Raw genomic sequence first — 27,945 nt, 5'->3', positions numbered from 1 at the left:
CTCAGGTCTCATGGTCTGACAAACACCGCTCGGTCACCTTTCACCTTTCTGTCACCGCGACGACGGCGGATGCGGTGCGTTGACATGCAACCAGTACAAGCTCTGTCAGTACTCTGTCAGTACTCTGTCAGTACTCTGTCAGTACTCTGTCAGTACTCTGCCAGTACTCTGCCAGTACTCTGCCAGTACTCCAATGCAAAAAACACATATTTCTAGTTTAAATTGACAGATTTTTTCATTATGCTATTTCGGTTTCCGCGGGGGTGTGGACATTGACCTCTGGGTTAAGTCCACTTGAATCAGTGTAGATGGTGAGAAGACAGGTTAAAGAAGGATTTTTAAGCCTCGAGAAAATTACAGTGGCTTGCGAAAGTATTCACCCCCATGGCATTTTTCCTGTTTTGTTGCCCTACAACCTGGTATTAAAATGGATTTTGGGGGGGGTTGCCTACCCCTTTGAAGATGCCAAATATTTTTTATTGTGAAACAAACAAAAAAATAAGACTTGAGCGTGCATAACTATTCAACCCCCCCCAAAGTCAACACTTTGTCGAGCCAGCTTTTGCAGCAATTACAGCTGCAAGTCTCTTGGGGCATGTCTCTTTAAGATTGGCACATCTAGCAACTGGGATTTTTGCCCATTCTTCAAGGCAAAACTGCTCCTTCAAGTTGGATGGGTTCCACTTGTGTACAGCAATCTTTAAGTCATACCACAGATTCTCAATTGGATTAAGGTCTGGGCTTTGACTAGCCCATTCCAAGACATTTAAATGTTTCCCCTTAAACCACTCGAGTGTTGCTTTAGCAGTATGCTTAGGACCATTGTCCTGCTGGAAGGTGAACCTCCATCCCAGTCTCAAATCTCTGGAAGACTGGAACCGGTTTCCCTCAAGAATGTCCCTTTATTTAGCGCCATCCTTCAATTCTGACCAGTTTCCCTGCACATGAAAAACATGCTGCCACCACCATGCTTCACTGTGGGGATGGTGATCTCGGGGTGATGAGATGTTGGGTTTGCGCCAGACATAGCATTTTCCTTAATGGCCAAAAAAATCAATTTTTGTCTCAACTGACCAGAGTACCTTCTCCCACACCAAATGTGTTTCTTTTATTTTTTTTCTTTAAGCAGTGGCTTTTATCTGGCCACTCTTCCGAGAAGCCCAGCTCTGTGGAGTGTACGGCTTAAAGTGGTCCCATGGACAGATACTCCAATCTGTGGAGCTTTGCAGCTCCTTGTGGGTTATCTTTGGTCTCTTTGTTGCCTCTCTGTTTAATGTCCTCCCTGCCTGGTGTGAGTTTTGGTGGGCGGCCCTCTCTTGGCAGGTTTGTTGTGGTGCCATATTCTTTCAAAAAATTTTATACTTGATTTAATGGTGCTCCGTGGGATGTTCAAAGTTTCTGATATTTTTTTATAACCCAACCCTGATCTGTACTTCTCCACAACTTTGTCCCTGACCTGTTTGGAGAGCTCCTTGGTCTTCATGGTGCCGCTTGCTTGGTGGTGCCCCTTGTTTAGTGGTGTTGCACCACTGTGAGACATGGATTGTGTATGTGTGCCATTCAGAGGGTGAATGGGTAAGACCAAAGATAAGGGGCCTTTGAACAGGGTATGATAGTAGTTGCCAGGTGAACCAGTTTGTGTCAAGACCTACAACGCTGCTGGGTTTTTCACACTCAAGTTTCCAGTGTGCATCAAGAATGGCCCACCACCCAAATGACACCCAACCATCTTGACACAACTGTTGGATGCATTGTAGTCAACATGGGCCAGCATCCCTGTGGAATGCTTTCTGCACCTTGTAGTCATGCCTATCAATGTAATGCTTTGTGGTGTGTTCCAGGCTGATGGAGAGGAGTTGGTGTCCCTGGCTAAAGAGGTTAACTCCAGCCAGACGGGGTCAGCTAAGGTGGACGAGCTGGATGACAAGCTCATTAAGAAACTGGCCTTCGTCTCCGCTGGCGACTTGGCACCAATCAACGCTTTCATTGGTGGACTGGCCGCACAGGAAGTAATGAAGGTAAGGAGCGGCTCACCTTCCTGTCTACTCAAAACTGTCTTTCTGCTCAATATGGTTATACTGTGTGTGTGTGTGTGCTTGTGTCCGCTGTATTTTTTATTTACCGGACTCATATGCATTGGGTGCGTAACCTGATTAGGGTGTCCACCCATGGTGCTCAGAATGACAGAAATCACATGCAAGTCCACCCATGGTGCTCAGAATGACAGAAATCACATTTAGGGGGGCGCTAGGGAGCAAGCCATGGAGTAGGTCACGTTTATCCGAGCTACTGAAATGTTAATGTTTTACAATGGTGGGGAAAAATGCACTATCGTGGCGCTTGAGGTGTTCCTCACCGTTATTACGCAGTTTATTCCTTTTTATTTACCGCCCCACCCCAATCTTGTCTCATCGCTGCAACTCCCGAAAGGGAGCGGCGAAGTTGGAGTCAAGCGTCCTCCGAAACATGAACCGCCAATACCGCGCTTCTTAACACCCGCGTGTCGGAGGAAGCACCGTTCAACTGACGACCCAAAATCAGCCTGCAGGAGTTGCTGATGGCTGAGGACCTGGGCTCAAGCTCGACTTCATCGGCCTGAAAGCCCTCGAGACGGCATTGTTGTCCCTCCATCAGGTCTAATGGCCTGGTACTCAGGGCTCTATTGTCCCTCCGTCAGGTCTAATGGCCCGGTACTCAGGGCTCTATTGTCCCTCCATTAGATCCTAATGGCCTGGTACTCAGGGCTCTATTGTCCCTCCATCAGGTCTAATGGCCCGGTACTCAGGGCTCTATTGTCCCTCCATTAGATCCTAATGGCCTGGTACTCAGGGCTCTATTGTCCCTCCATCAGGTCTAATGGCCTGGTACTCAGGGCTCTTTTGTCCCTCCATTAGATCCTAATGGCCTGGTACTCAGGGCTCTATTGTCCCTCCATCAGGTCTAATGGCCTGGTACTCAGGGCTCTTTTGTCCCTCCATTAGATCCTAATGGCCTGGTACTCAGGGCTCTGTTGTCCCTCCATCAGATCCTCATGGCCTGGTGCTCAGGGCTCTGTTGTCCCTCCATCAGGTCCTAATGGCCTGGTACTCAGGGCTCTGTTGTCCCTCCATCAGGTCCTCATGGCCTGGTACTCAGGGCTCTGTTGTCCCTCCATCAGGTCCTAATGGCCTGGTGCTCAGGGCTCTGTTGTCCCTCCATCAGGTCCTCATGGCCTGGTACTCAGGGCTCTGTTGTCCCTCCACCAGGTCCTAATGGCCTGGGACTCAGGGCTCTGTTGTCCCTCCACCAGGTCCTAATGGCCTGGGACTCAGGGCTCTGTTGTCCCTCCATCAGGTCCTAATGGCCTGGTACTCAGGGCTCTGTTGTCCCTGCCGGTAGTGTCCGTGTCTACCGGCAGACTCAAAACTAATATTGAAAAACAACCTAGCATGTGAACACAAAAAATAGCCAAGAAACCGCAGCACAAAAGTCTCACTGTACCTTTCAGGTTCATTCAACCAACTTCTACATTTTGAGCATTGGATAATATAACAAATGATACCAAATGCTGTGACCCACCCGTGGGGGGGGGTGCTAATTTCCCACCCTGTTCATGCCCAGGGGGGGGTGGGGGGGTAGCTAGTATTATAACTGTGTGTCTGTCCTAGGCGTGTACAGGGAAGTTCATGCCCATGATGCAGTGGCTGTACAGTATTATAACTGTGTGTCTGTCCTAGGCGTGTACAGGGAAGTTCATGCCCATAATGCAGTGGCTGTATTTTGATGCTCTGGAGTGTCTGTCTGAGGAAGAGGGAGGAGCCATGCTCACTGAGGAGGACTGTGCCCCTGTGAGTACATTTCACACACTCCGACGTCTACCATACACCGCCCACCAATATGCACACACCGAACACAAACCCTCACAGGCCAAACACATACAGGCACTACAGGTCTGGCACAAAACACATCATGCCACTATTTCAAGTAGAACTATAAAGCCTCACCTTCTACCTGTTCTCCTTTATAGCCTCACCTGTTCTCCTTTACAGTCTCACCTGTTCTCCTTTACAGCCTCACCTGTTCTCCTTTACAGTCTCGCCTGTTCTCCTTTACAGTCTCGCCTGTTCTCCTTTATAGTCTCACCTGTTCTCCTTTACAGTCTCACCTGTTCTCCTTTACAGTCTCACCTGTTCTCCTTTACAGCCTCATCTGTTCTCCTTTACAGCCTCACCTGTTCTCCTTTACAGCCTAACCTGTTCTCCTTTACAGACTCACCTGTTCTCCTTTACAGCCTCACCTGTTCTCCTTTACAGCCTCACCTGTTCTCCTTTACAGCCTCACCTGTTCTCCTTTACAGCCTCACCTGTTCTCCTTTACAGCCTCACCTGTTCTCCTTTACAGCCTCACCTGTTCTCCTTTACAGTCTCACCTGTTCTCCTTTACAGTCTCACCTGTTCTCCTTTACAGTCTCACCTGTTCTCCTTTACAGTCTCACCTGTTCTCCTTTACAGTCTCACCTGTTCTCCTTTACAGCCTCACCTGTTCTCCTTTACAGCCTCACCTGTTCTCATTTACAGCCTCACCTGTTCTCCTTTACAGTCTCACCTGTTCTCCTTTACAGCCTCACCTGTTCTCCTTTACAGCCTCACCTGTTCTCCTTTACAGCCTCACCTGTTCTCCTTTACAGCCTCACCTGTTCTCCTTTACAGTCTCACCTGTTCTCCTTTACAGTCTCGCCTGTTCTCCTTTACAGTCTCGCCTGTTCTCCTTTACAGTCTCGCCTGTTCTCCTTTACAGTCTCGCCTGTTCTCCTTTACAGTCTCGCCTGTTCTCTCTTAGTCTCACCTGTTCTCTCTTACAGTCTCACCTCTTCTCTCTTACAGTCTCACCTGTTCTCCTTTACAGTCTCACCTGTTCTCCTTTACAGTCTCACCTGTTCTCCTTTACAGCCTCTCCTTCTACCTGTTCTCCTTTACAGCCTCTCCTTCTACCTGTGGGAAAACTATTAAATGACATCTCTCCCTCTCCCCAGAGGAACAGTCGTTATGACGGCCAGATCGCTGTGTTTGGCTCCCAGCTGCAGGAGGAGCTGGCTAAACAACGTTACTTCCTGGTTGGGGCTGGCGCTATTGGCTGTGAGCTGCTCAAGAACTTTGCCATGATTGGATTGGCTGGCGGAGAGGGAGAGGTCATCGTGACAGACATGGACACCATTGAGAAATCCAACCTCAACAGACAGTTCCTCTTCAGGTGAGAGGGGGGAGGAGTTGAGGGGCAAACTTAACCCTTGGAGGGTTTAAATCATGCAACACAAGCATCTCTTTAGCCTTGACCCTGTGATTACACTGGTTTAGACATCGGGTGTCTGAAATGGCACCCACTTTCCAACATGCTGCATTACTGTAGATCAGTGCACAGCGGGTCTGTTCAGATGCTGTTACTCTACATGGAATAGAGAACCACTTGGGACGTGGACCTTTCTGTTTTAATTGAGCTGTTATTGCTTCTTGTTTGCTTGTATTTCATTGTTCTTCTGTAAAGGTTTACAGGTTTCAAAGGATCTTTTATGAAATAAAGTACTGTTTTGGTTTGTAATTTAGGCCGTGGGACGTGACGAAGATGAAGAGCGAGACGGCGGCGGCGGCGGTGAAGCAGATGAACCCGTCCATCCGGATCACGGGACACCAGAACCGCGTCGGGCCTGAGACGGAGCGTGTCTACGATGACGACTTCTTCGAGAGCCTCCACGGAGTCGCCAACGCTCTGGACAACGTTGACGCGCGTAAGACGCACTTCTAACATTACTGCACCGTGTGTGCTGTCGTTATCGACCGTTATCTATCGGTATCGACCGTTATCGACCGTTATCTATCGGTATCGACCGCTATCTATCGGTATCTATCGGTATCGACCGTTACAGGTGGTATAGTCTCCACAGTTTTCAACGGCTACAGGCGGTATAGTCACTACCGTTATCAACGGGTACTGGTTACCGTTTATACCCGCAGAACTTTCGAAGAGGAGTCCAGGGAGCTGGGTCGGTTCAATTAGATTGTTTAGGGCTGAGGAAGAGGAGTCCAGGGAGCTGGGCCGGTTCAATTAGATTGTTTAGGGCTGAGGAAGAGGTGCCCGGGGGGGGTCGATTGTTTAGGGCTGAGGAAGAGGTGCCCGGGGGGGGGTCGATTGTTTAGGGCTGAGGAAGAGGAGTCCGGGGGGGGGGGGTCGATTGTTTAGGGCTGAGGAAGAGGAGTCCGGGGGGGGCGTTTGTTTAGGGCTGAGGAATATTGGGAACAATTATGCTTTGTGAATGTCCCTCTCCTGTAGGTATGTACAGTGCCTTGCAAAAGTATTCGGCTCCCTTGAACTTTGCGACCTTTTGCCACATTTCAGGCTTCAAACATAAAGATATAAAACTGTATTTTTTTGTGAAGAATCAACAACAAGTGGGACACAATCATAAAGTGGAACGACATTTATTGGATATTTCAAACTTTTTTAACAAATCAAAAACTGAAAAATTGGGCGTGCAAAATTATTCAGCCCCCTTAAGTTAATACTTTGTAGCGCCACCTTTTGCTGCGATTACAGCTGTAAGTCGCTTGGGGTATGTCTCTATCAGTTTTGCACATCGAGAGACTGAAATTTTTCCCCATTCCTCCTTGCAAAACAGCTCGAGCTCAGTGGAGGTTGGATGGAGAGCATTTATGAACAGCAGTTTTCAGTTCTTTCCACAGATTCTCGATTGGATTCAGGTCTGGACTTTGACTTGGCCATTCTAACACCTGGATATGTTTATTTTTGAACCATTCCATTGTAGATTTTGCTTTATGTTTTGGATCATTGTCTTGTTGGAAGACAAATCTCCGTCCCAGTCTCAGGTCTTTTGCAGACTCCATCAGGTTTTCTTCCAGAATGGTCCTGTATTTGGCTCCATCCATCTTCCCATCAATTTTAACCATCTTCCCTGTCCCTGCTGAAGAAAAGCAGGCCCAAACCATGATGCTGCCACCACCATGTTTGACAGTGGGGATGGTGTGTTCAGCTGTGTTGCTTTTACGCCAAACATAACGTTTTGCATTGTTGCCAAAAAGTTCAATTTTGGTTTCATCTGACCAGAGCACCTTCTTCCACATGTTTGGTGTGTCTCCCAGGTGGCTTGTGGCAAACTTTAAGACACTTTTTATGGATATCTTTAAGAAATGGCTTTCTTCTTGCCACTCTTCCATAAAGGCCAGATTTGTGCAATATACGACTGATTGTTGTCCTATGGACAGAGTCTCCCACCTCAGCTGTAGATCTCTGCAGTTCATCCAGAGTGATCATGGGCCTCTTGGCTGCATCTCTGATCAGTCTTCTCCTTGTATGAGCTGAAAGTTTAGAGGGACAGCCAGGTCTTGGTAGATTTGCAGTGGTCTGATACTCCTTCCATTTCAATATTATCGCTTGCACAGTGCTCCTTGGGATGTTTAAAGCTTGGGAAATCTTTTTGTATCCAAATCCGGCTTTAAACTTCTTCACAACAGTATCTCGGACCTGCCTGGTGTTTTCCTTGTTCTTCATGATGCTCTCTGCGCTTTTAACGGACCTCTGAGACTATCACAGTGCAGGTGCATTTATACGGAGACTTGATTACACACAGGTGGATTGTATTTATCATCATTAGTCATTTAGGGCAACATTGGATCATTCAGAGATCCTCACTGAACTTCTGGAGAGAGTTTGCTGCACTGAAAGTAAAGGGGCTGAATAATTTTGCACGCCCACTTTTTCAGTTTTTGATTTGTTAAAAAAGTTTGAAATATCCAATAAATGTCGTTCCACTTCATGATTGTGTCCCACTTGTTGTTGATTCTTCACAAAAAAATACAGTTTTATATCTTTATGTTTGAAGCCTGAAATGTGGCAAAAGGTCGCAAAGTTCAAGGGGGCCGAATACTTTCGCAAGGCACTGTATATGGACCGGAGGTGTGTCTACTACAGGAAGCCCCTGTTAGTTTGTCATATTGTCTGTCCTGTAGGTATGTATATGGACCGGAGGTGTGTCTACTACAGGAAGCCCCTGTTAGTTTGTCATATTGTCTGTCCTGTAGGTATGTATATGGACCGGAGGTGTGTCTACTACAGGAAGCCCCTGTTAGTTTGTCATATTGTCTGTCCTGTAGGTATGTATATGGACCGGAGGTGTGTCTACTACAGGAAGCCCCTGTTAGTTTGTCATATTGTCTGTCCTGTAGGTATGTATATGGACCAGAGGTGTGTCTACTACAGGAAGCCCCTGTTAGTTTGTCATATTGTCTGTCCTGTAGGTATGTATATGGACCAGAGGTGTGTCTACTACAGGAAGCCCCTGTTAGTTTGTCATATTGTCTGTCCTGTAGGTATGTATATGGACCAGAGGTGTGTCTACTACAGGAAGCCCCTGTTAGTTTGTCATATTGTCTGTCCTGTAGGTATGTATATGGACCGGAGGTGTGTCTACTACAGGAAGCCCCTGTTAGTTTGTCATATTGTCTGTCCTGTAGGTATGTATATGGACCAGAGGTGTGTCTACTACAGGAAGCCCCTGTTAGTTTGTCATATTGTCTGTCCTGTAGGTATGTATATGGACCAGAGGTGTGTCTACTACAGGAAGCCCCTGTTAGTTTGTCATATTGTCTGTCCTGTAGGTATGTATATGGACCAGAGGTGTGTCTACTACAGGAAGCCCCTGTTAGTTTGTCATATTGTCTGTCCTGTAGGTATGTATATGGACCAGAGGTGTGTCTACTACAGGAAGCCCCTGTTAGTTTGTCATATTGTCTGTCCTGTAGGTATGTATATGGACCAGAGGTGTGTCTACTACAGGAAGCCCCTGTTAGTTTGTCATATTGTCTGTCCTGTAGGTATGTATATGGACCAGAGGTGTGTCTACTACAGGAAGCCCCTGTTAGTTTGTCATATTGTCTGTCCTGTAGGTATGTATATGGACCAGAGGTGTGTCTACTACAGGAAGCCCCTGTTAGTTTGTCATATTGTCTGTCCTGTAGGTATGTATATGGACCAGAGGTGTGTCTACTACAGGAAGCCCCTGTTAGTTTGTCATATTGTCTGTCCTGTAGGTATGTATATGGACCGGAGGTGTGTCTACTACAGGAAGCCCCTGTTAGTTTGTCATATTGTCTGTCCTGTAGGTATGTATATGGACCGGAGGTGTGTCTACTACAGGAAGCCCCTGTTAGTTTGTCATATTGTCTGTCCTGTAGGTATGTATATGGACCGGAGGTGTGTCTACTACAGGAAGCCCCTGTTAGTTTGTCATATTGTCTGTCCTGTAGGTATGTATATGGACCGGAGGTGTGTCTACTACAGGAAGCCCCTGTTAGTTTGTCATATTGTCTGTCCTGTAGGTATGTATATGGACCGGAGGTGTGTCTACTACAGGAAGCCCCTGTTAGTTTGTCATATTGTCTGTCCTGTAGGTATGTATATGGACCAGAGGTGTGTCTACTACAGGAAGCCCCTGTTAGTTTGTCATATTGTCTGTCCTGTAGGTATGTATATGGACCGGAGGTGTGTCTACTACAGGAAGCCCCTGTTAGTTTGTCATATTGTCTGTCCTGTAGGTATGTATATGGACCAGAGGTGTGTCTACTACAGGAAGCCCCTGTTAGTTTGTCATATTGTCTGTCCTGTAGGTATGTATATGGACCAGAGGTGTGTCTACTACAGGAAGCCCCTGTTATTTTGTCATATTGTCTGTCCTGTAGGTATGTATATGGACCGGAGGTGTGTCTACTACAGGAAGCCCCTGTTAGAGTCCGGGACTCTGGGAACCAAGGGAAACGTTCAGGTGGTCATCCCCTTCCTGACAGAGTCATACAGCTCCTCCCAGGACCCCCCGGAGAAGTCCATCCCCATCTGCACACTGAAGAACTTCCCCAACGCCATCGAACACACCCTGCAGGTAACACACACACATACACACTCTCTAACCTGCGGGACTGACGTCCACACACTCACACACACACACACCCTGCAGGTAACAAACACACACACACACACTCTCTCTCTAACCTGCGGGACTGACGTCCACACACTCACTCACTCACTCACACACACACACCCTGCAGGTAACACACACACACACCCTGCAGGTAACAAACACACACACACACTCTCTCTCTAACCTGCGGGACTGACGTCCACACACTCACTCACACACACACACACACACACCCTGCAGGTAACACACATACTCACACACACACCTGTCGACTGATGTCCTCTATATCCAGTGTGTGGTAACTCTCGTGTCTCCTTCTCCTCTCTAGTGGGCCCGTGATGAGTTTGAGGGTCTGTTTAAACAGCCGTCAGAGAATGCCATGCAGTACCTCACGTAAGTCTACAGCTCTGGCTTTTGAAAGGCCTTTTCTGTCTGAAGGCTTATACAGTGCCTTACAAAAGTATTCATCCCCCTTGACGTTTCTCCTATTTTGTTGCATTACAACCTGTAATTTAAATTGATTTTTATTTGATTTAATGTAAAGGACATATACAAAATAGTCCAAATTGGTGAAGTGAAATGAAAAAAAATTGTTTCAAAAAAGATATGTCTTTAAATAGAAAAGTGTGATGTATTCACCCCCTTTACTATGAAGCCCCTAAATAAGATCTGGTGCAACCAATTACCTTCAGAAGTCACACAATTAGTTACTTTGCACACAGGTGAACTTTAACTGTCACATGATCTGTCATGTGATCTCAGTTCTGTTCTGAAAGGCCCCAGAGTCTGCCACACCACCAAGAGCAAGGGGCACCACCAAGAGCAAGGGGCACCACCAAGAGCAAGGGGCACCACCAAGAGCAAGGAGCTCTCCATACAGATCAGGGTTGGGTTATAAAAAAATATCAAACTTTGAACATCCCATGGAGCACCATTTAAATCCATTATTAAAAAATGGAAAGAATATGGCACCACAACAAACCTGCCAAGAGAGGGCCGCCCACCAAAACTCACAGACCAGGCAAGGAGGGCATTAAACAGAGGCAACAAAGAGACCAACGATAGCCCTGATGCAGCTTTGGGGAGTATCTGTCCATAGGGCCACTTTAAGCCGTACACTCCACAGAGCTGAGTGGCCAGAAACAAGCCATTGCTTAAAGAAAGAAATAAGCAACCACATTTGGTGTTTGCAAAAAGGCATGTGGGAGATACGGTGGAAAATTCCAAGATGATGTTATAATGCTGTTATTGCATTACATGGCTGTTTTATGAAACCGAATAAGGGGTGGTTAGAACGCTCATCTGTGTGTGGGCCTTTGGGAGATAACGCTGACCGGAGATTTATGTCTTTTGGGTGATGAAATCTCATTCCGGAGCATGAGTTAATGTTTCTGTTCTATATGGGTACCAGGGAAGACCCTGGTCTGAACAATGAAACATAACAGTTGACACAGCAGATACTTATAATTCACAGCAGACAGTATCTTTCATACAAATCTTAACTTTGTGTCCCATTCTATACATCGGTTCGTCATGCAGGTTGAAAGGGGTGTATCTTGGCTATAAAATACCTTTGTCATTTTTTCTCGGGGCTCTCAACAAATCATCTGATCGTAATTCGTCGACCAGCCATCATTATCGTAGACAACTCAAATCGATTCACTTTATATTTGTGTGTTGTATTGACTTGCTCCCTTATTAATAAGTGATAAAATATTTAGTTTAAGTATAACTCTTACTTGTGTGGTAAGTTTATCTCATGTGATAGTAAAGAAATGAACCACCACCGAGACTCCCCAAACATATGAAAGCAGGTACTCTGGTCAGATGAGACAAAAATTTAGCTTTTTGGCCATCAAGGAAAACACTGTCTGGCACAAACCCAACATCTCTCATCACCCCGAGAACACCATCCCCACAGTGAAGCATGGTGGTGGCAACATGTTTTTTTATCTGCAGGGACTGGGAAACTTGTCAGAATTGAAGGATTGATGGATGGCGCAAAATACAGGGAAATTCTTGAGACTTGTACGGAGGTTCACCTTCCAGCAGTACAATGGTCCTAAGCATACTGCTAAAGCAACACTCGAGTGGTTTAAGGGGAAACATTTAAATGTCTTGGAATGGCCTAGTCAAAGCCCAGACCTTAATCCAATTGAGAATCTGTGGTATGACTTAAAGATTGCTGTACACCAGCGGAACCCATCCAACTTGAAGGAGCTGGAGCAGTTTTGCCTTGAAGAATGGGCAAACATCCCAGTTGCTAGATGTGCCAAGCTCATAGAGACATACCCCAAGAGGCTTGCAGCTGTAATTGCTGTAAAAGGTTGCTCTACAAAGTATTGACTTTGGGGGGGTGAATAGTTTTGCATGCTTAAGTTTTCTATATTTGTGTCTTATCTGTTTGTTTCACAATAAAAAAATATTTGGCATCTTCAAAGTGGTAGGAAAGTTGTGTAAATCAAATGATACAAACCCGCAAAAATCTAATTTAATTCCAGGTTGTAAGGCAACAAAATAGATAAAAATTACAAGGGGGGTGAATACTTTCGCAAGCCGCTGTTGCTGGTGCTCTTCTAAGTTGATGTTTTATGATCCAGAGATGCTAAGTTCCTGGAGAGGACCCTGAAGCTGCCTGGAGCCCAGCCTCTAGAAGTGTTGGAGGCCGTCTATAAGAGTTTGGTGATCGACTGCCCTCGCAGCTGGGCCGACTGTGTCACCTGGGCTCGCCACCACTGGCAATGCCAGTACAGCAACAACATCCATCAGCTACTGCACAACTTCCCCCCAGAACAGGTGTATAGAACACACACACAGAGTATACAGAACATTAGGAACACCTCTTTCCATGACATACACTGACCAGGTGAAAGCTATGATCCCTTATTGATGTTAAACTTGTTAAAACCCACTTTAAATCAGTGTAGATGAAGGGGAAGGAGACAGGTTAAAGAAGGATTTTTAAGCCTTGAGACAATTGAGACATGGATTGTATATATGGGTCATTCAGAAGATGAATGGGCAAGACGAGACTAATGTGCCTTTTGAACAGGGTATGGTAGTAGGTGCACACTGGTTTGTTAACTTCTCTGGGCGCTCGCGTCCCACCTTGCCAACAGCCAGTAAAATTGCAGTGGCCAAATTCAAGACAGAAATCAAATTAAAATTCCTCAAACGTACAAGGATTATACACCATTTTAAAGATAAACTTCTCATTAATCCAGCCACAGTGTCTGATTTCAAAAAGGCTTTACGGCGAAAGCACACCTTGCGATTATGTTAGGTCAGCGCCTAGCCACAGAAAAACATACAGCCATTTTCCAAAGGAGAGGTGTCACAAAACTCAGAAATAGCATTATAAATATTCCCTTACCTTTGATGATCTTCATCGGAATGCACTCCCAGGAATCCCAGTTCCACAATAAATGTTTGTTTTGTTCAATAAAGTCCATTATTTATGTTCAAATACCTCCTTTTTGTTGGCGCGTTTAGCCCAGTAAGCCAAATGCACAATGCGCGAGCAAATAGTTCAGACGAAAGTCACAGTTTTATATTACAGTTCGTAGAAACATGTCAAACGATGTATAGAATCGATCTTTAGGATGTTTTTATCATCAATCTTCAATAATGTTTCAACCGGACCATTCCTTTGTCTTTAGAAATGAGAAGGAACGCAGCTACCTCTCACGGCCGCGCGCCTGGCTGAGCTCATGGCATTCTGCCAGACTGTTGACATCTAGTGGAAGCCTTAGGAAGTGCAATATGACCCCATAGACACTGTATATTGGATAGGCAAAGACTTGAAAAACTACAAACCTCAGATTTCCCACTTCCTGGTTGGACTTCTTCTCAGGTTTTCACCTGCCATATGAGTTATGTTATACTCACAGACATCATTCAAACAGTTTTAGAAACATCAGAGTGTTTTCTATCCAAATCTACTATATGCGTATTCTAGCTTTTGGGTCTGAGTAGCAGGCAGTTTACTCTGGGCACCTTATTCATCCAAGCTACTCAATACTGCCCCCCCAGTCCCAAAGAAGTTAAGAACTGCAACGCTGCTGGCTTTTTCACGCTCAACATTTTCCCGTGTGTATCAAGAATGATCCACCACCCAAAGGACATCCAGTCAACTTGACACAACTGTGGGAAGCACAGTGACAAATTTATGCTGTTCTGAGAGCAAAAACTCAATGTTAGGAAGGTGTTCTTAATGTTCTTAATGTTTTGTGCTCTGATTGTTGATACACAAACTGGTGGTACAGTCACACACTTAACATGTTTGACTATCTCTAACCCTACTTTCTCTTTCTCTCTCCACCACTTTCGCTCTCTCCTTTCTCAGCTGACCAGCTCTGGCGCCCCCTTCTGGTCCGGTCCAAAGAGATGTCCTCACCCTCTGGAGTTCAGCACCAGCAATGTGAGTCCTTTCTTCCCCCCCTCCTGTCCTCCCTATCTATTACCTTGCCCCTCCTGACCTCCCTATCTATTACCTTACCCCTCTACCCTAGCCCCTCCTGACCTCCCTATCTATTACCTTACCCCTCTACCCTAGCCCCTTCTCCCCCCCTCCTGTCCTCCCTATCTATTACCTTACCCCTCTACTCTAGCCCCTTCTCCCCCCCCCTGTCCTCTCCCTCATACATCCTCTCTCTCTCTCTCTAGAACCTCCATATGGACTATGTGATGTCAGGAGCCAACTTATTTGCCCAGTCGTACGGCATGCAGGGCTCTACCGACCGTGTCGGTGTGGCTAAGATCCTGGACAGCCTATCGGTGCCCACCTTCGTCCCCAGGTCAGGGGTCAAGATCCACGTCTCCGACCAGGAGCTGCAGAGCGCCAACGTCAACGTCGGTGAGGGAGAGGGCTTTTACATTTATATAGGCCATTTATTTATACATGTATAGAGTGTAGAACTAAGCCAGCCATCGCAGCAGAGTGCGGGAGAGTGTAGAACTAAGCCAGCCATAGCAGCAGAGTGCAGGAGCGTGTAGAACTAACAAAGCCATCGCAGCAGAGTGCGGGAGCGTGTAGAACTAAGCCAGCCATCGCAGCAGAGTGCAGGAGCGTGTAGCACTAAGCCAGCCATCGCAGCAGAGTGCGGGAGCGTGTAGAACTAAGAAAGCCATCGCAGCAGAGTGCGGGAGCGTGTAGAACTAAGCCAGCCATCGCAGCAGAGTGCAGGAGCGTGTTGAACTAAGCCAGCCATCGCAGCAGAGTGCAGGAGCGTGTTGAACTAAGAAAGCCATCGCAGCAGAGTCTGCAGGAGCGTGTAGAACTAAGAAAGCCATCGCAGCTGATTGCAGGAGCGTGTAGAACTAAGAAAGCCTCTAGAAATGGGACATCTTTTATTTCTGCATTTGCCACAGAATGAAAGCCTTCCACAGACTGGATGGAAGGACTTGTGTTGAATTAAATGACTACTGAGAGGGAAGAATCCCAGTTATGATCAGAGTATGTTTATTGTGTTTCATCAGAAAAAACTAACAAGACAGGTCCCACCTCTCGCCACCGGCCACGTGAGATGATTTTACAACATGCCCCTGTCTCATTGGCCTGTTTCCCTGTCTGTCAGCCAATGGACACTGTCGGACTAACGGATGTGTGTCTCTCTCTCTCTCTGGTGTGAATGTCTTTGGGATGTGTGTGTGAATCTGGGGGGTGCGTCTGGGTCTGGGGGGGTTGTGTCTGGGTCTGGGGGGGTTGTGTCTGGGTCTGGGGGGGTTGTGTCTGGGTCTGGGGGGGGTTCTGTCTGGGTCTGGGGGGGTTGTGTCTGGGTCTGGGGGGGTTGTGTCTGGGTCTGGGGGGGTTGTGTCTGGGTCTGGGTCTGGGGGGTGGTGTCTGGGTCTGGGGGGGTTGTGTCTGGGTCTGGGGGGGTTGTGTCTGGGTCTGGGGGGTGGTGTCTGGGTGTGTGTAGATGACAACAGGCTGGAGGAACTGAAGACTCTGCTGCCTGGACCGGAAGCTTCTTCTCACTTTAAACTCACTGCCATCGACTTTGAGAAGGTAGAGATCTCTCTCTTTACCACCCCCCCTCTCTCTTTACTCTACCTCCCCCCCTCTCTCTTTACCACCCCCCCTCTCTCTTTACTCTACCTCCCCCCTCTCTCTCTTTACCTCCCCCCCTCTCTCTTTACTCTACCTCCCCCCTCTCTCTTTACTCTACCTCCCCCTCTCTCTTTACTCTACCCCCCCTCTCTCTTTACTCTACCTCCCCTCTCTCTTTACTCTACCTCCCCCCTCTCTTTACTCTACCTCCCCCTCTCTCTTTACTCTACCTCCCCCCTCTCTCTTTACTCTACCTCCCCCTCTCTCTTTACTCTACCTCCCCCCTCTCTCTTTACTCTACCCCCCCTCTCTCTTTACTCTACCTCCCCTCTCTCTTTACTCTACCTCCCCTCTCTCTTTACTCTACCTCCCCCCTCTCTTTACTCTACCTCCCCCCTCTCTTTACTCTACCTCCCCCCTCTCTCTTTACTCTACCCCCCCTCTCTCTTTACTCTACCCCCCCTCTCTCTCTTTACTCTACCCCCCCTCTCTCTCTTTACTCTACCCCCCCTCTCTCTTTACTCTACCCCCCCCTTTACTCTACCCCCCCCTCTTTACTCTACCCCCCCCTCTTTACTCTACCCCCCCTTTACTCTACCCCCCCCTCTTTACTCTACCCCCCCCTCTTTACTCTACCCCCCCTCTCTCTTTACTCTACCCCCCCCTCTTTACTCTACCCCCCCCTTTACTCTACCCCCCCCTCTTTACTCTACCCCCCCCTCTTTACTCTACCCCCCTCTCTCTTTACTCTACCCCCCCTCTTTACTCTACCCCCCCTCTCTCTTTACTCTACCCCCCCTCTTTACTCTACCCCTTCTTTGCTCTATCTGACAATGCTCTGAATTTACTTACGGACAATCTGACAACAGGATGATGATGACTGTATGTTCCAGGATGATGACTCTGTATGTTCCAGGATGATGACTCTGTATGTTCCAGGATGATGACTGTATGTTCCAGGATGATGACTCTGTATGTTCCAGGATGATGACTCTGTATGTTCCAGGATGAAGACTCTGTGTATTCTGTATGATCCAGGATGATGACTCTGTGTATTCTGTATGTTCCAGGATGATGACTCTGTGTATTCTGTATGTTCCAGGATGATGACTCTGTGTATTCTGTATGTTCCAGGATGATGACTCTAACTTCCACATGGACTTCATTGTGGCTGCTTCCAACCTGAGAGCAGAAAACTACAACATTCCCCCTGCAGACAGACACAAGGTGTGTACGTACACACACTGTCGCTCTCGCTGTCCCGGTGGCTCTCTCTCTGACTCTGCTCGTTCGCTGTCTTGCTCTCTGTGACTCTGGCTCGTTCTCTGTCTTGCTCTCTCTGACTCTGCTCGTTCGCTGTCTTGCTCTCTCTGACTCTGGCTCGTTCTCTGTCTTGCTCTCTGACTCTGCTCGTTCGCTGTCTTGCTCTCTGTGACTCTGGCTCGTTCTCTGTCTTGCTCTCTGTGACTCTGGCTCGTTCTCTGTCTTGCTCTCTGTGACTCTGCTCGTTCTCTGTCTTGCTCTCTGTGACTCTGGCTCGTTCGCTGTCTTGCTCTCTCTGACTCTGCTCGTTCTCTGTCTTGCTCTCTGACTCTGCTCGTTCTCTGTCTTGCTCTCTGTGACTCTGGCTCGTTCTCTGTCTTGCTCTCTGTGACTCTGGCTCGTTCTCTGTCTTGCTCTCTGTGACTCTGGCTCATTCTCTGTCTTGCTCTCTGTGACTCTGGCTCGTTATCTGTCTTGCTCTCTGACTCTGGCTCGTTCTCTGTCTTGCTCTCTCTGACTCTGCTCGTTCGCTGTCTTGCTCTCTCTGACTCTGCTCGTTCGCTGTCTTGCTCTCTGTGACTCTGGCTCGTTCTCTGTCTTGCTCTCTGTGACTCTGGCTCGTTCTCTGTCTTGCTCTCTGTGACTCTGCTCGTTCTGTCTTGCTCTCTGTGACTCTGGCTCGTTCTGTCTTGCTCTCTGTGACTGCTCGTTCTCTGTCTTGCTCTCTGTGACTCTGGCTCGTTCTCTGTCTTGCTCTCTGTGACTGCTCGTTCTCTGTCTTGCTCTCTGTGACTCTGGCTCGTTCTCTGTCTTGCTCTCTGTGACTCTGGCTCGTTCTCTGTCTTGCTCTCTGTGACTCTGCTCGTTCTCTGTCTTGCTCTCTGTGACTCTGGCTCGTTCTGTCTTGCTCTCTGTGACTCTGCTCGTTCTCTGTCTTGCTCTCTGTGACTCTGGCTCGTTCTCTGTCTTGCTCTCTGTGACTCTGCTCGTTCTCTGTCTTGCTCTCTGTGACTCTGGCTCGTTCTGTCTTGCTCTCTGTGACTCTGGCTCGTTCTCTGTCTTGCTCTCTGTGATTCTGGCTCTCTCTGTCTTGCTCTCTGTGACTCTGGCTCGTTCTCTGTCTTGCTCTCTGTGACTCTGGCTCTCTCTGTCCACAGAGTAAGCTGATAGCTGGGAAGATCATTCCTGCGATAGCGACCACCACCGCAGCGGTCGTAGGTCTGGTCTGTCTGGAGCTCATCAAGATCGTTCAGGGACACAAGAAGGTGGAGTCGTTTAAGAACGGCTTCATGAACCTGGCGCTGCCGTTCTTCGGCTTCTCAGAACCCATCTCTGCTCCCAGCCACAAGGTAGGGTTGGATCCGGGAGGGAGGGGGGTCTGTTCTCTCTCCCAGTACGTCCGCCCGGCCTCACAACAGCAGACCACGTGTAACCACGCCAGCCCAGGACCTCCTCATCCAGCTTCTTCACCTGCGGGATCGGGTGGTGGGGGGGGTGTTTCTGTCTGTAGTAAAGCCCTGGGGATCAACTCATTCTGATTGGCTGGGCCTGGCTCCCCAGTGGATGCACCCTTGCCCAGTCATGTGAAATCCATAGATTAGGGCCTAATTTGTTTATTTCAATTGACTGATTTCCTTATATGAACTGTAACTCAGTAAACCTTTTGATATTGTAGTATGTTGCGTTTATATTTTTGTGAAGAATGTTCCGGCCCAACAACCATACACTCAGAGAGAAATGTCCCCGTGGCTGAATCCCCTGGTCTAGGATCAGAACACTGAGCAGTGTCAAGGGGACATTTCATAACTAGATGTCAGGTATTTATGTTAGGCCCGGGCTTTTCATTTAGTGTTTGTCTGTACCTCTAACATATTCTTCTGTCCCCACACTTTTCTCTCCCTATCCATTTCTTTCTCTCTCTGCCTCCCTCTCTCTGCCTCCCTCTCTCTGCCCATCCATCTCTCTTTCTCTCTGCCTCCCTCTCTCTGCCCATCCATCTCTTCCTCTCTCTGCCTCCCTCTCTCTGCCTCCCTCTCTCTGCCCATCCATCTCTCTTTCTCTCTGCCTCCCTCTCTCTGCCCATCCATCTCTTCCTCTCTCTGCCTCCCTCTCTCTGCCTCCCTCTCTCTGCCCATCCATCTCTCTTTCTCTCTGCCTCCCTCTCTCTGCCCATCCATCTCTTTCTCTCTCTGCCTCCCTCTCTCTGCCCATCCATCTCTTTCTCTCTCTGCCTCCCTCTCTCTCCCCATCCATCTTTCTCTCTCTGCCTCCCTCTCTCTCCCCATCCATCTCTTTCTCTCTCTGCCTCCCCCTCTCTCCCCATCTCTCTCGCTCTGCCTCCCTCTCTCCCCATCCATCTCTCCCTACCTCCTTAGTACTATGACATTGACTGGTCTCTGTGGGATCGTTTTGAGGTGAAGGGTCTGCAGGCCAATGGAGAGGAGATGACCCTCCGACAGTTCCTGGACTACTTCAAGGTACGCCTGGCCTCGTCCTCGAGTCTCTGTGCTAAGCTTACGTTCATTATTGGTTTCTATAACATTTAGTCTTTCCTTCCCCTGTAGAATGAGCATCAGTTGGAGATCACCATGCTGTCTCAGGGAGTCTCCATGCTCTACTCCTTCTTCATGCCTGCAGCTAAACTCAAGGAGAGGCTGCTGTTACCGTGAGTCACTGCTAACCCTGTCCTGTCACGTCTAGAACTGACCCTGTCCTGTCACGTCTAGAACTGACCCTGTCCTGTCACGTCTAGAACTGACCCTGTCCTGTCACGTCTAGAACTGACCCTGTCCTGTCACGTCCAGAACTGACCCTGTCCTGTCACGTCCAGAACTGACCCTGTCCTGTCACGTCCAGAACTGACCCTGTCCTGTCACGTCCAGAACTGACCCTGTCCTGTCACGTCCAGAACTGACCCTGTCCTGTCACGTCCAGAACTGACCCTGTCCTGTCACGTACAGAACTGACCCCGTCCTGTCACGTCTAGAACTGACCCTGTCACGTCTAGAACTGACCCTGTCCTGTCACGTCTAGAACTGACCCCGTCCTGTCACGTCTAGAACTGACCCCGTCCTGTCACGTCTAGAACTGACCCTGTCTTGTCACGTCTAGAACTGACCCTGTCCTGTCACGTCCAGAACTGACCCTGTCCTGTCACGTCCAGAACTGACCCTGTCCTGTCACGTCCAGAACTGACCCTGTCCTGTCACGTCCAGAACTGACCCTGTCCTGTCACGTCCAGAACTGACCCCGTCCTGTCACGTCCAGAACTGACCCCGTCCTGTCACGTCTAGAACTGACCCCGTCCTGTCACGTCTAGAACTGACCCTGTCCTGTCACGTCTAGAACTGACCCCGTCCTGTCACGTCTAGAACTGACCCCGTCCTGTCACGTCTAGAACTGACCCGTCCTGTCACGTCTAGAACTGACCCCGTCCTGTCACGTCTAGAACTGACCCCGTCCTGTCACGTCTAGAACTGACCCCGTCCTGTCACGTCTAGAACTGACCCCGTCCTGTCACGTCTAGAACTGACCCCGTCCTGTCACGTCTAGAACTGACCCCGTCCTGTCACGTCTAGAACTGACCCCGTCCTGTCACGTCTAGAACTGACCCCGTCCTGTCACGTCTAGAACTGACCCCGTCCTGTCACGTCTAGAACTGACCCCGTCCTGTCACGTCCAGAACTGACCCCGTCCTGTCACGTCCAGAACTGACCCCGTCCTGTCACGTCCAGAACTGACCCCGTCCTGTCACGTCCAGAACTGACCCCGTCCTGTCACGTCCAGAACTGACCCCGTCCTGTCACGTCCAGAACTGACCCCGTCCTGTCACGTCCAGAACTGACCCCGTCCTGTCACGTCCAGAACTGACCCCGTCCTGTCACGTCCAGAACTGACCCCGTCCTGTCACGTCCAGAACTGACCCCGTCCTGTCACGTCCAGAACTGACCCCGTCCTGTCACGTCCAGAACTGACCCCGTCCTGTCACGTCCAGAACTGACCCCGTCCTGTCACGTCCAGAACTGACCCCGTCCTGTCACGTCCAGAACTGACCCCGTCCTGTCACGTCCAGAACTGACCCCGTCCTGTCACGTCCAGAACTGACCCCGTCCTGTCACGTCCAGAACTGATCCCGTCCTGTCACTTCCAGAACTGACCTCGTCCTGTCACGTCCAGAACTGACCCCGTCCTGTCACGTCCAGAACTGACCCCGTCCTGTCACGTCTAGAACTGACCTCGTCCTGTCACGTCCAGAACTGACCTCGTCCTGTCACGTCCAGAACTGACCTCGTCCTGTCACGTCCAGAACTGACCTCGTCCTGTCACGTCCAGAACTGACCTCGTCCTGTCACGTCCAGAACTGATCTCGTCCTGTCACGTCCAGAACTGACCTCGTCCTGTCACGTCCAGAACTGACCTCGTCCTGTCACGTCCAGAACTGACCTCGTCCTGTCACGTCCAGAACTGACCTCGTCCTGTCACGTCCAGAACTGACCTCGTCCTGTCACGTCCAGAACTGATCCCGTCCTGTCACGTCCAGAACTGACCTCGTCCTGTCACGTCCAGAACTGATCCCGTCCTGTCACGTCCAGAACTGACCTCGTCCTGTCACGTCCAGAACTGTAGTTCTGAAGTTTCTCAAACTGCCAGAGATGACTGGGGTCTTACTGAACTAAATGTTGTCTCCCCTCTCTCCTCTCCTCCCCCTCTCTCCTCTCCCCCCTCTCTCCTCTCCTCCCCCCTTTCTCCCCTCCCCCCTCTCTCCCCTCTCCTCTCCCCCCTCTCTCCTCTCCCCTCTCTCTCCTCTCCCCTCTCTCCTCTCCTCCCCCCTCTCTCCTCTCCCCCCTCTCTCCTCTCCTCCCCCCTTTCTCCCCCTCCCCCCTCTCTCCCCTCTCCTCTCCCCCCTCTCTCCTCTCCCCCCTCTCTCCTCTCCCCTCCTCCTCTCCCCCCTCCCTCCTCTCCCCCCTCTCTCCTCTCCCCCCTCCCTCCTCTCCCCCCTCTCTCCTCTCTCCTCTCCCCCCTCCCTCCTCTCCCCCCTCCCTCCTCTCCCCCCTCCCTCCTCTCCCCCCTCCCTCCTCTCCCCCCTCCCTCCTCTCCCCCCTCTCTCCTCTCCCCCCTCTCTCCTCTCCCCCCTCTCTCCTCTCCCCCCTCTCTCCTCTCCCCCCTCCCTCCTCTCCCCCCTCTCTCCTCTCCCCCCTCCCTCCTCTCCCCCCTCTCTCCTCTCTCCTCTCCCCCCTCCCTCCTCTCCCCCTCCCTCCTCTCCCCCCTCCCTCCTCTCCCCCCTCCCTCCTCTCCCCCCTCCCTCCTCTCCCCCCTCTCTCCTCTCCCCCCTCCCTCCTCTCCCCCCTCTCTCCTCTCTCTCCTCTCTCCTCTCCCCCCTCCCTCCTCTCCCCCCTCCCTCCTCTCCCCCCTCTCTCCTCTCCCCCCTCCCTCCTCTCCCCCCTCCCTCCTCTCCCCCCTCTCTCCTCTCCCCCCCTCCCTCCTCTCCCCCCTCCCTCCTCTCCCCCCTCTCTCCTCTCCCCCCTCTCTCCTCTCTCCCCTCTCCCTCCTCTCCCCCCTCCCTCCTCTCCCCCCTCTCTCCTCTCTCTCCTCTCTCCTCTCCCCCCTCCCTCCTCTCCCCCCTCCCTCCTCTCTCCTCTCCCCCCTCTCTCCTCTCCCCCCTCTCTCCTCTCCCCCCTCTCTCCTCTCCCCCCTCTCTCCTCTCCTCCCCCCTCTCTCCTCTCCTCCCCCCTTTCTCCCCTCCCCCCTTTCTCCCCTCCCCCCTCTCTCCCTCCCCCCTCTCTCCCTCCCCTCTCTCTCCTCTCTCCTCTCCCCCCTCTCTCCTCTCCCCCCTCTCTCCTCTCCCCCCTCCCTCCTCTCTCCTCTCCCCCCTCCCTCCTCTCCCCCGTCTCTCCTCTCTCTCCTCTCTCCTCTCCCCCCTCTCTCCTCTCCCCCCTCTCTCCTCTCCCCCCTTCTTCCTCTCCCCCCTCTCTCCTCTCCCCCCTCCTCTCCCCCCTCTCTCCTCTCCCCCCTCTCTCCTCTCCCCCCTCTCTCCTCTCCCCCCTCTCTCCTCTCCCCCCTCTCTCCTCTCTCTCCTCTCCCCCCTCTCTCCTCTCCCCCCTCTCTCCTCTCCCCCCTCTCTCCTCTCTCTCCTCTCTCCTCTCCCCCCTCTCTCCTCTCCCCCCTCTCTCTTCTCTCCTCTCCCCCTCTCCCCCCTCCCTCCTCTCCCCCCTCTCTCCTCTCCACTAATCACCTCCCCCCCCCTTTGCTCTGCAGGATGACAGAGATTGTGACCAAGGTTTCTAAGAAGAAGCTGGGGAAGCATGTGAAAGCTCTGGTGTTTGAGCTGTGCTGCAACGACCTGACTGAGGAAGATGTGGAGGTTCCCTACGTCAGATACACCATCCGCTGAACCAACACACACACACACCGGGGGGGAGAGAGTAAGGAGAGAGGATGGCTTTGGATCAATCACTTGTAGAGGAAAGTTTATTGGATCCCTGGTTCAAAATGGCACCCTATTCCCTATATAGTGTACCCTATTCCCTATGTAGTGTACCCTATACCCTGTATAGTGTACCCTATTCCCTATATAGTGTACCCTATTTCCCTGAACTTATAGAGACTAGGGTGCCAAACAACGATCTGAAATGACGTGTTGGGACATGGTTGTGGGGAGATTGTAAACGGGTTGGTCCCTGTACCCAACAACTCTGCTACCCCCACCACCCCTCAACTCTGCTACCCCCCCCCCCCCCACCCCCCCCCTCAACAACTCTGCTACCCTCCCCCCCTCAACAACTCTGCTACCCTCTTCCCCCTCAACAACTCTGCTACCCCCCCCCCCCACCCCCCCCCTCAACAACTCTGCTACCCTCCCCCCCTCAACAACTCTGCTACCCTCCCCCCCTCAACAACTCTGCTACCCTCTTCCCCCTCAACAACTCTGCTACCCTCCCCCCCTCAACAACTATGCTACCCTCCCCCCTCAACAACTCTGCTACCCTCCCCCCCTCAACAACTCTGCTACCCTCCCCCCCTCAACAACTCTGCTACCCTCCTCCCCTCAACAACTCTGCTACCCTCCCCCCTTCAACAACTCTGCTACCCTCCCCCCCTCAACAACTCTGCTACCCTCCCCCCCTCAACAACTCTGCTACCCTCCCCCCCTCAACAACTCTGCTACCCTCCCCCCCTCAACAACTCTGCTACCCTCCCCCCCTCAACAACTCTGCTACCCTCCCCCCCTCAACAACTCTGCTACCCTCCCCCCCTCAACAACTCTGCTACCCTCCCCCCTCAACAACTCTGCTACCCTCCCCCCCTCAACAACTCTGCTACCCTCCCCCCTCAACAACTCTGCTACCCTCCCCCCCTCAACAACTCTGCTACCCTCCCCCCCTCAACAACTCTGCTACCCTCCCCCCCTCAACAACTCTGCTACCCTCCCCCCCTCAACAACTCTGCTACCCTCCCCCCCTCAACAACTCTGCTACCCCCCCCTCAACAACTCTGCTACCCCCCCCTCAACAACTCTGCTACCCCCCCCCTCAACAACTCCGCTACCCTCTTCCCCCTCAACAACTCTTCTACCCTCCCCCCTCAACAACTCTTCTACCCTCCCCACTCAGTACTGCCGTGTCAGGGCCAACGTGGCACGTCCTTCCCTGTTCTCCCCTGACCCCTGCGTTGTGATGTGGAACGTCCTTCCCTGTTCTCCCCTGACCCCTGCGTTGTGATGTGGAACGTCCTTCCCTGTTCACCCCTGACCCCTGCGTTGTGACGTGGAACGTCCTTCCCTGTTCACCCCTGACCCCTGCGTTGTGATGTGGAACGTCCTTCCCTGTTCACCCCTGACCCCTGCGTTGTGACGTGGCACGTCCTTCCCTGTTCACCCCTGACCCCTGCGTTGTGATGTCATCTGACCAGTAGTGGCAAACAAAACTTAACTGGAACGAACATCTCTAAGGATTTTATAAATTTTGGGAAACAGAAATCCAGGAAACAAACATAAAATGTCACTTGGATTGTATTTGAAGTGTAAAATGGGGGATCTGTGAATAAAGAGGAACTCTTGACTGCCCCTGACTGTAACATAACCTGGGAGGGGGGCAGACTGAACGACCGGGACCCCCAGGGTTGGTATTTTAACAGGTGTGTCTCTGCCTCCTTCCCCCCCTTCTATCTAGTTCCTAAAGGTGGGAGGAGGGATTGTGGGGGTGGGGGGGGTCAGGTGTTTAAACATGACTTGAGTTTTCAATTTGATTTTCCATTTAATTTTATTTTGGGATGGACTCGTGTGTTTGCCGGGCCACAACCTTTAGGAACATTCTGTCTCGTTCCGTCTGCTTTTTAAACTCCACTGTGTCGACAGGTGGAGTCGGTCTGGTAGAGCTGTCATGGGAACACTGAGTGTGATCAATAAATACATTGAATTGAATAAATAAAGATTTGTCTCATCTCCTCTTTAAATGTTCACCCACGGGGGTTTCTATGAAGAGGGAGAAGTATGATGCGCCAGCCTGGTCCCAGATCTGTTTGTGATGATCAACTCCTACGGTCGATAGCCTGACAAGACAACACAGACACATCTGGGACCAGCCGTATGTAGGTTGACTGATTTTAAAGGTATGTTATTGGATAATTCAAGTGTGCAGGCCGTACTGTACTGGCCACGATATATTCTGTGGTCTCAGCACCATCTGCTTTACTGAATCCCTCCCTGGCTATGTTGACCACACCGCTGGCGTTTCAAATTACACACGTTATTCACCCAGACGGCTCGCGTGTACACACGTTATTCACCCAGACGGCTCGCGTGTACACACGTTATTCACCCAGACGGCTCGCGTGTACACACGTTATTCACCCAGACGGCTCGCGTGTACACACGTTATTCACCCAGACGGCTCGCGTGCATCAACGACCGTCTGCAGCCAGGCGCTAAAATAAAAGGTTTGTATTTTTGATCCTTGATGAGCTGTAAGTCTCTCCCCGTTTGGTATTCAGCAGCATACTCCCTGTGGGGGATTGAACCGAGGTCCACACTCCAGTCCAGTTGGTGGTGGTAATGAACCGAGGTCCACACTCCAGTCCAGTTGGTGGTGGTAATGAACCCGAGGTCCACACTTCAGTCCAGTTGGTGGTGGTAATGAACCGAGGTCCACACTCCAGTCCAGTTGGTGGTGGTAATTAACCTTTTAGAGTTTGATATTTAGCAGCATACTCCCTGTGGGGGATTGAACCGAGGTCCACACTCCAGTCCAGTTGGTGGTGGTAATGAACCGAGGTCCACACTCCAGTCCAGTTGGTGGTGGTAATGAACCGAGGTCCACACTCCAGTCCAGTTGGTGGTGGTAATGAACCCGAGGTCCACACTCCAGTCCAGTTGGTGGTGGTAATGAACCGAGGTCCACACTCCAGTCCAGTTGGTGGTGGTAATGAACCCGAGGTCCACACTCCAGTCCAGTTGGTGGTGGTAATGAACCGAGGTCCACACTCCAGTCCAGTTGGTGGTGGTAATGAACCCGAGGTCCACACTCCAGTCCAGTTGGTGGTGGTAATGAACCGAGGTCCACACTCCAGTCCAGTTGGTGGTGGTAATGAACCCGAGGTCCACACTCCAGTCCAGTTGGTGGTGGTAATGAACCGAGGTCCACACTCCAGTCCAGTTGGTGGTGGTAATTAACCTTTTAGAGTTTGGTATTTAGCAGCATACTCCCTGTGGGGGATTGAACCGAGGTCCACACTCCAGCCCAGTTGGTGGTGGTAATGAACCCGAGGTCCACACTCCAGTCCAGTTGGTGGTGGTAATGAACCCGAGGTCCACACTCCAGTCCAGTTGGTGGTGGTAATGAACCCAAGGTCCACACTCCAGTCCAGTTGGTGGTGGTAATGAACCCGAGGTCCACACTCCAGTCCAGTTGGTGGTGGTAATGAACCTTTTAAAGTTTGTTGCCAACCGCTGTATATAATCCACAGAAGAAAGAATGAATGAGGAGATTACTAGAAATTTAACTAGTTCTCCCATAATCTATGGATTCATTGTCGGAGTAGAGAACACACAATGTTGTGACTCAAAATGGATCGATATTCTACCAAACTCCAGGGGACAAAATGGCCTTGTGCATTTCAGGTAAAATAACTCCATGTTTATATCCCAGGACAAATTAACTAGCAACAGGTAAGCTAACTAGCTAAATGGCCAATGTGTTTTACTGTAGTCCTGAGTTTGTTTTGATATTTCAATCGGTGCGTCCTGATCCTCTGAAACGTCCTGAAAACATCCAAGAGGATCATAAAGGGACCTTCCTGGGCTGCGATCAATTACCGCCACTGCACCTCTCTACGAGCTAGAACCAGGAAATGGAAGCTCCTTGTTGGACTCCAGGTGAGTGTAAATGGATGCTGATTGCTGGACTGCAGGTGAGCGTAAATGGAAGCGTGTCGGAACGAAGAAGAATGGTTCTCGGTGCGCCTGCCTACTTCCCACACGTCCGGACTTCAAATAGCTTTGAGCGCCTGTACCAGCTGTCTTCTGCCCGGGGATTGGGTCGGGATCCCTCCATGGCTGTGGGTGTCCCTCCAGCTACCTCTCCCTGTCCTAGTCAATCAACTGCCTGGGCACAGCCTGGACCACCGCGGCCCTCCTCTGCTGGGCCGTGCTCTTTGGATCAGAGCCCTGTCCTTTTGG

The 27,945-nt window shown here is 50.5% G+C and overlaps 1 protein-coding gene across 6 annotated transcripts in view; it reads left to right on the top strand.

Annotated features, from left to right (window-relative positions):
* The window catches only part of LOC110514470 (ubiquitin-like modifier-activating enzyme 1), a 62,760-nt gene extending 37,060 nt beyond the window's left edge, over window positions 1-25,700 (top strand). For 3 of the 6 annotated variants that reach the window (XM_090204050.1, XM_090204049.1, XM_090204051.1), the window contains exons 10-25: window positions 1,842-2,018; window positions 3,717-3,827; window positions 5,012-5,229; window positions 5,580-5,761; window positions 9,726-9,922; window positions 10,290-10,354; window positions 12,562-12,757; window positions 14,307-14,381; window positions 14,627-14,816; window positions 15,440-15,481; window positions 15,880-15,968; window positions 17,145-17,237; window positions 18,431-18,622; window positions 19,649-19,750; window positions 19,838-19,938; window positions 23,529-25,700. In XM_090204050.1, coding sequence (XP_090060176.1) covers window positions 1,842-2,018; window positions 3,717-3,827; window positions 5,012-5,229; window positions 5,580-5,761; window positions 9,726-9,922; window positions 10,290-10,354; window positions 12,562-12,757; window positions 14,307-14,381; window positions 14,627-14,816; window positions 15,440-15,481; window positions 15,880-15,968; window positions 17,145-17,237; window positions 18,431-18,622; window positions 19,649-19,750; window positions 19,838-19,938; window positions 23,529-23,664 — 2,166 coding nt within the window. In that variant the 3' untranslated portion in view covers window positions 23,665-25,700. The remainder of the gene's footprint in view (window positions 1-1,841; window positions 2,019-3,716; window positions 3,828-5,011; window positions 5,230-5,579; window positions 5,762-9,725; window positions 9,923-10,289; window positions 10,355-12,561; window positions 12,758-14,306; window positions 14,382-14,626; window positions 14,817-15,439; window positions 15,482-15,879; window positions 15,969-17,144; window positions 17,238-18,430; window positions 18,623-19,648; window positions 19,751-19,837; window positions 19,939-23,528) is intronic. The other 3 variants (XM_090204053.1, XM_090204052.1, XM_090204054.1) reach the window with 1 other exon arrangement.
* The last annotated feature ends 2,245 nt before the right edge of the window (window positions 25,701-27,945 follow it).

Source organism: Oncorhynchus mykiss, chromosome 16 (assembly GCF_057628025.1).
Source record: "Oncorhynchus mykiss isolate SJ-2025 chromosome 16, ASM5762802v1, whole genome shotgun sequence".
Taxonomy (NCBI): domain Eukaryota; kingdom Metazoa; phylum Chordata; class Actinopteri; order Salmoniformes; family Salmonidae; genus Oncorhynchus; species Oncorhynchus mykiss.
Note: the sequence above shows the minus strand (reverse complement) of the source record. Positions and strands in the feature narration are given on the sequence as shown.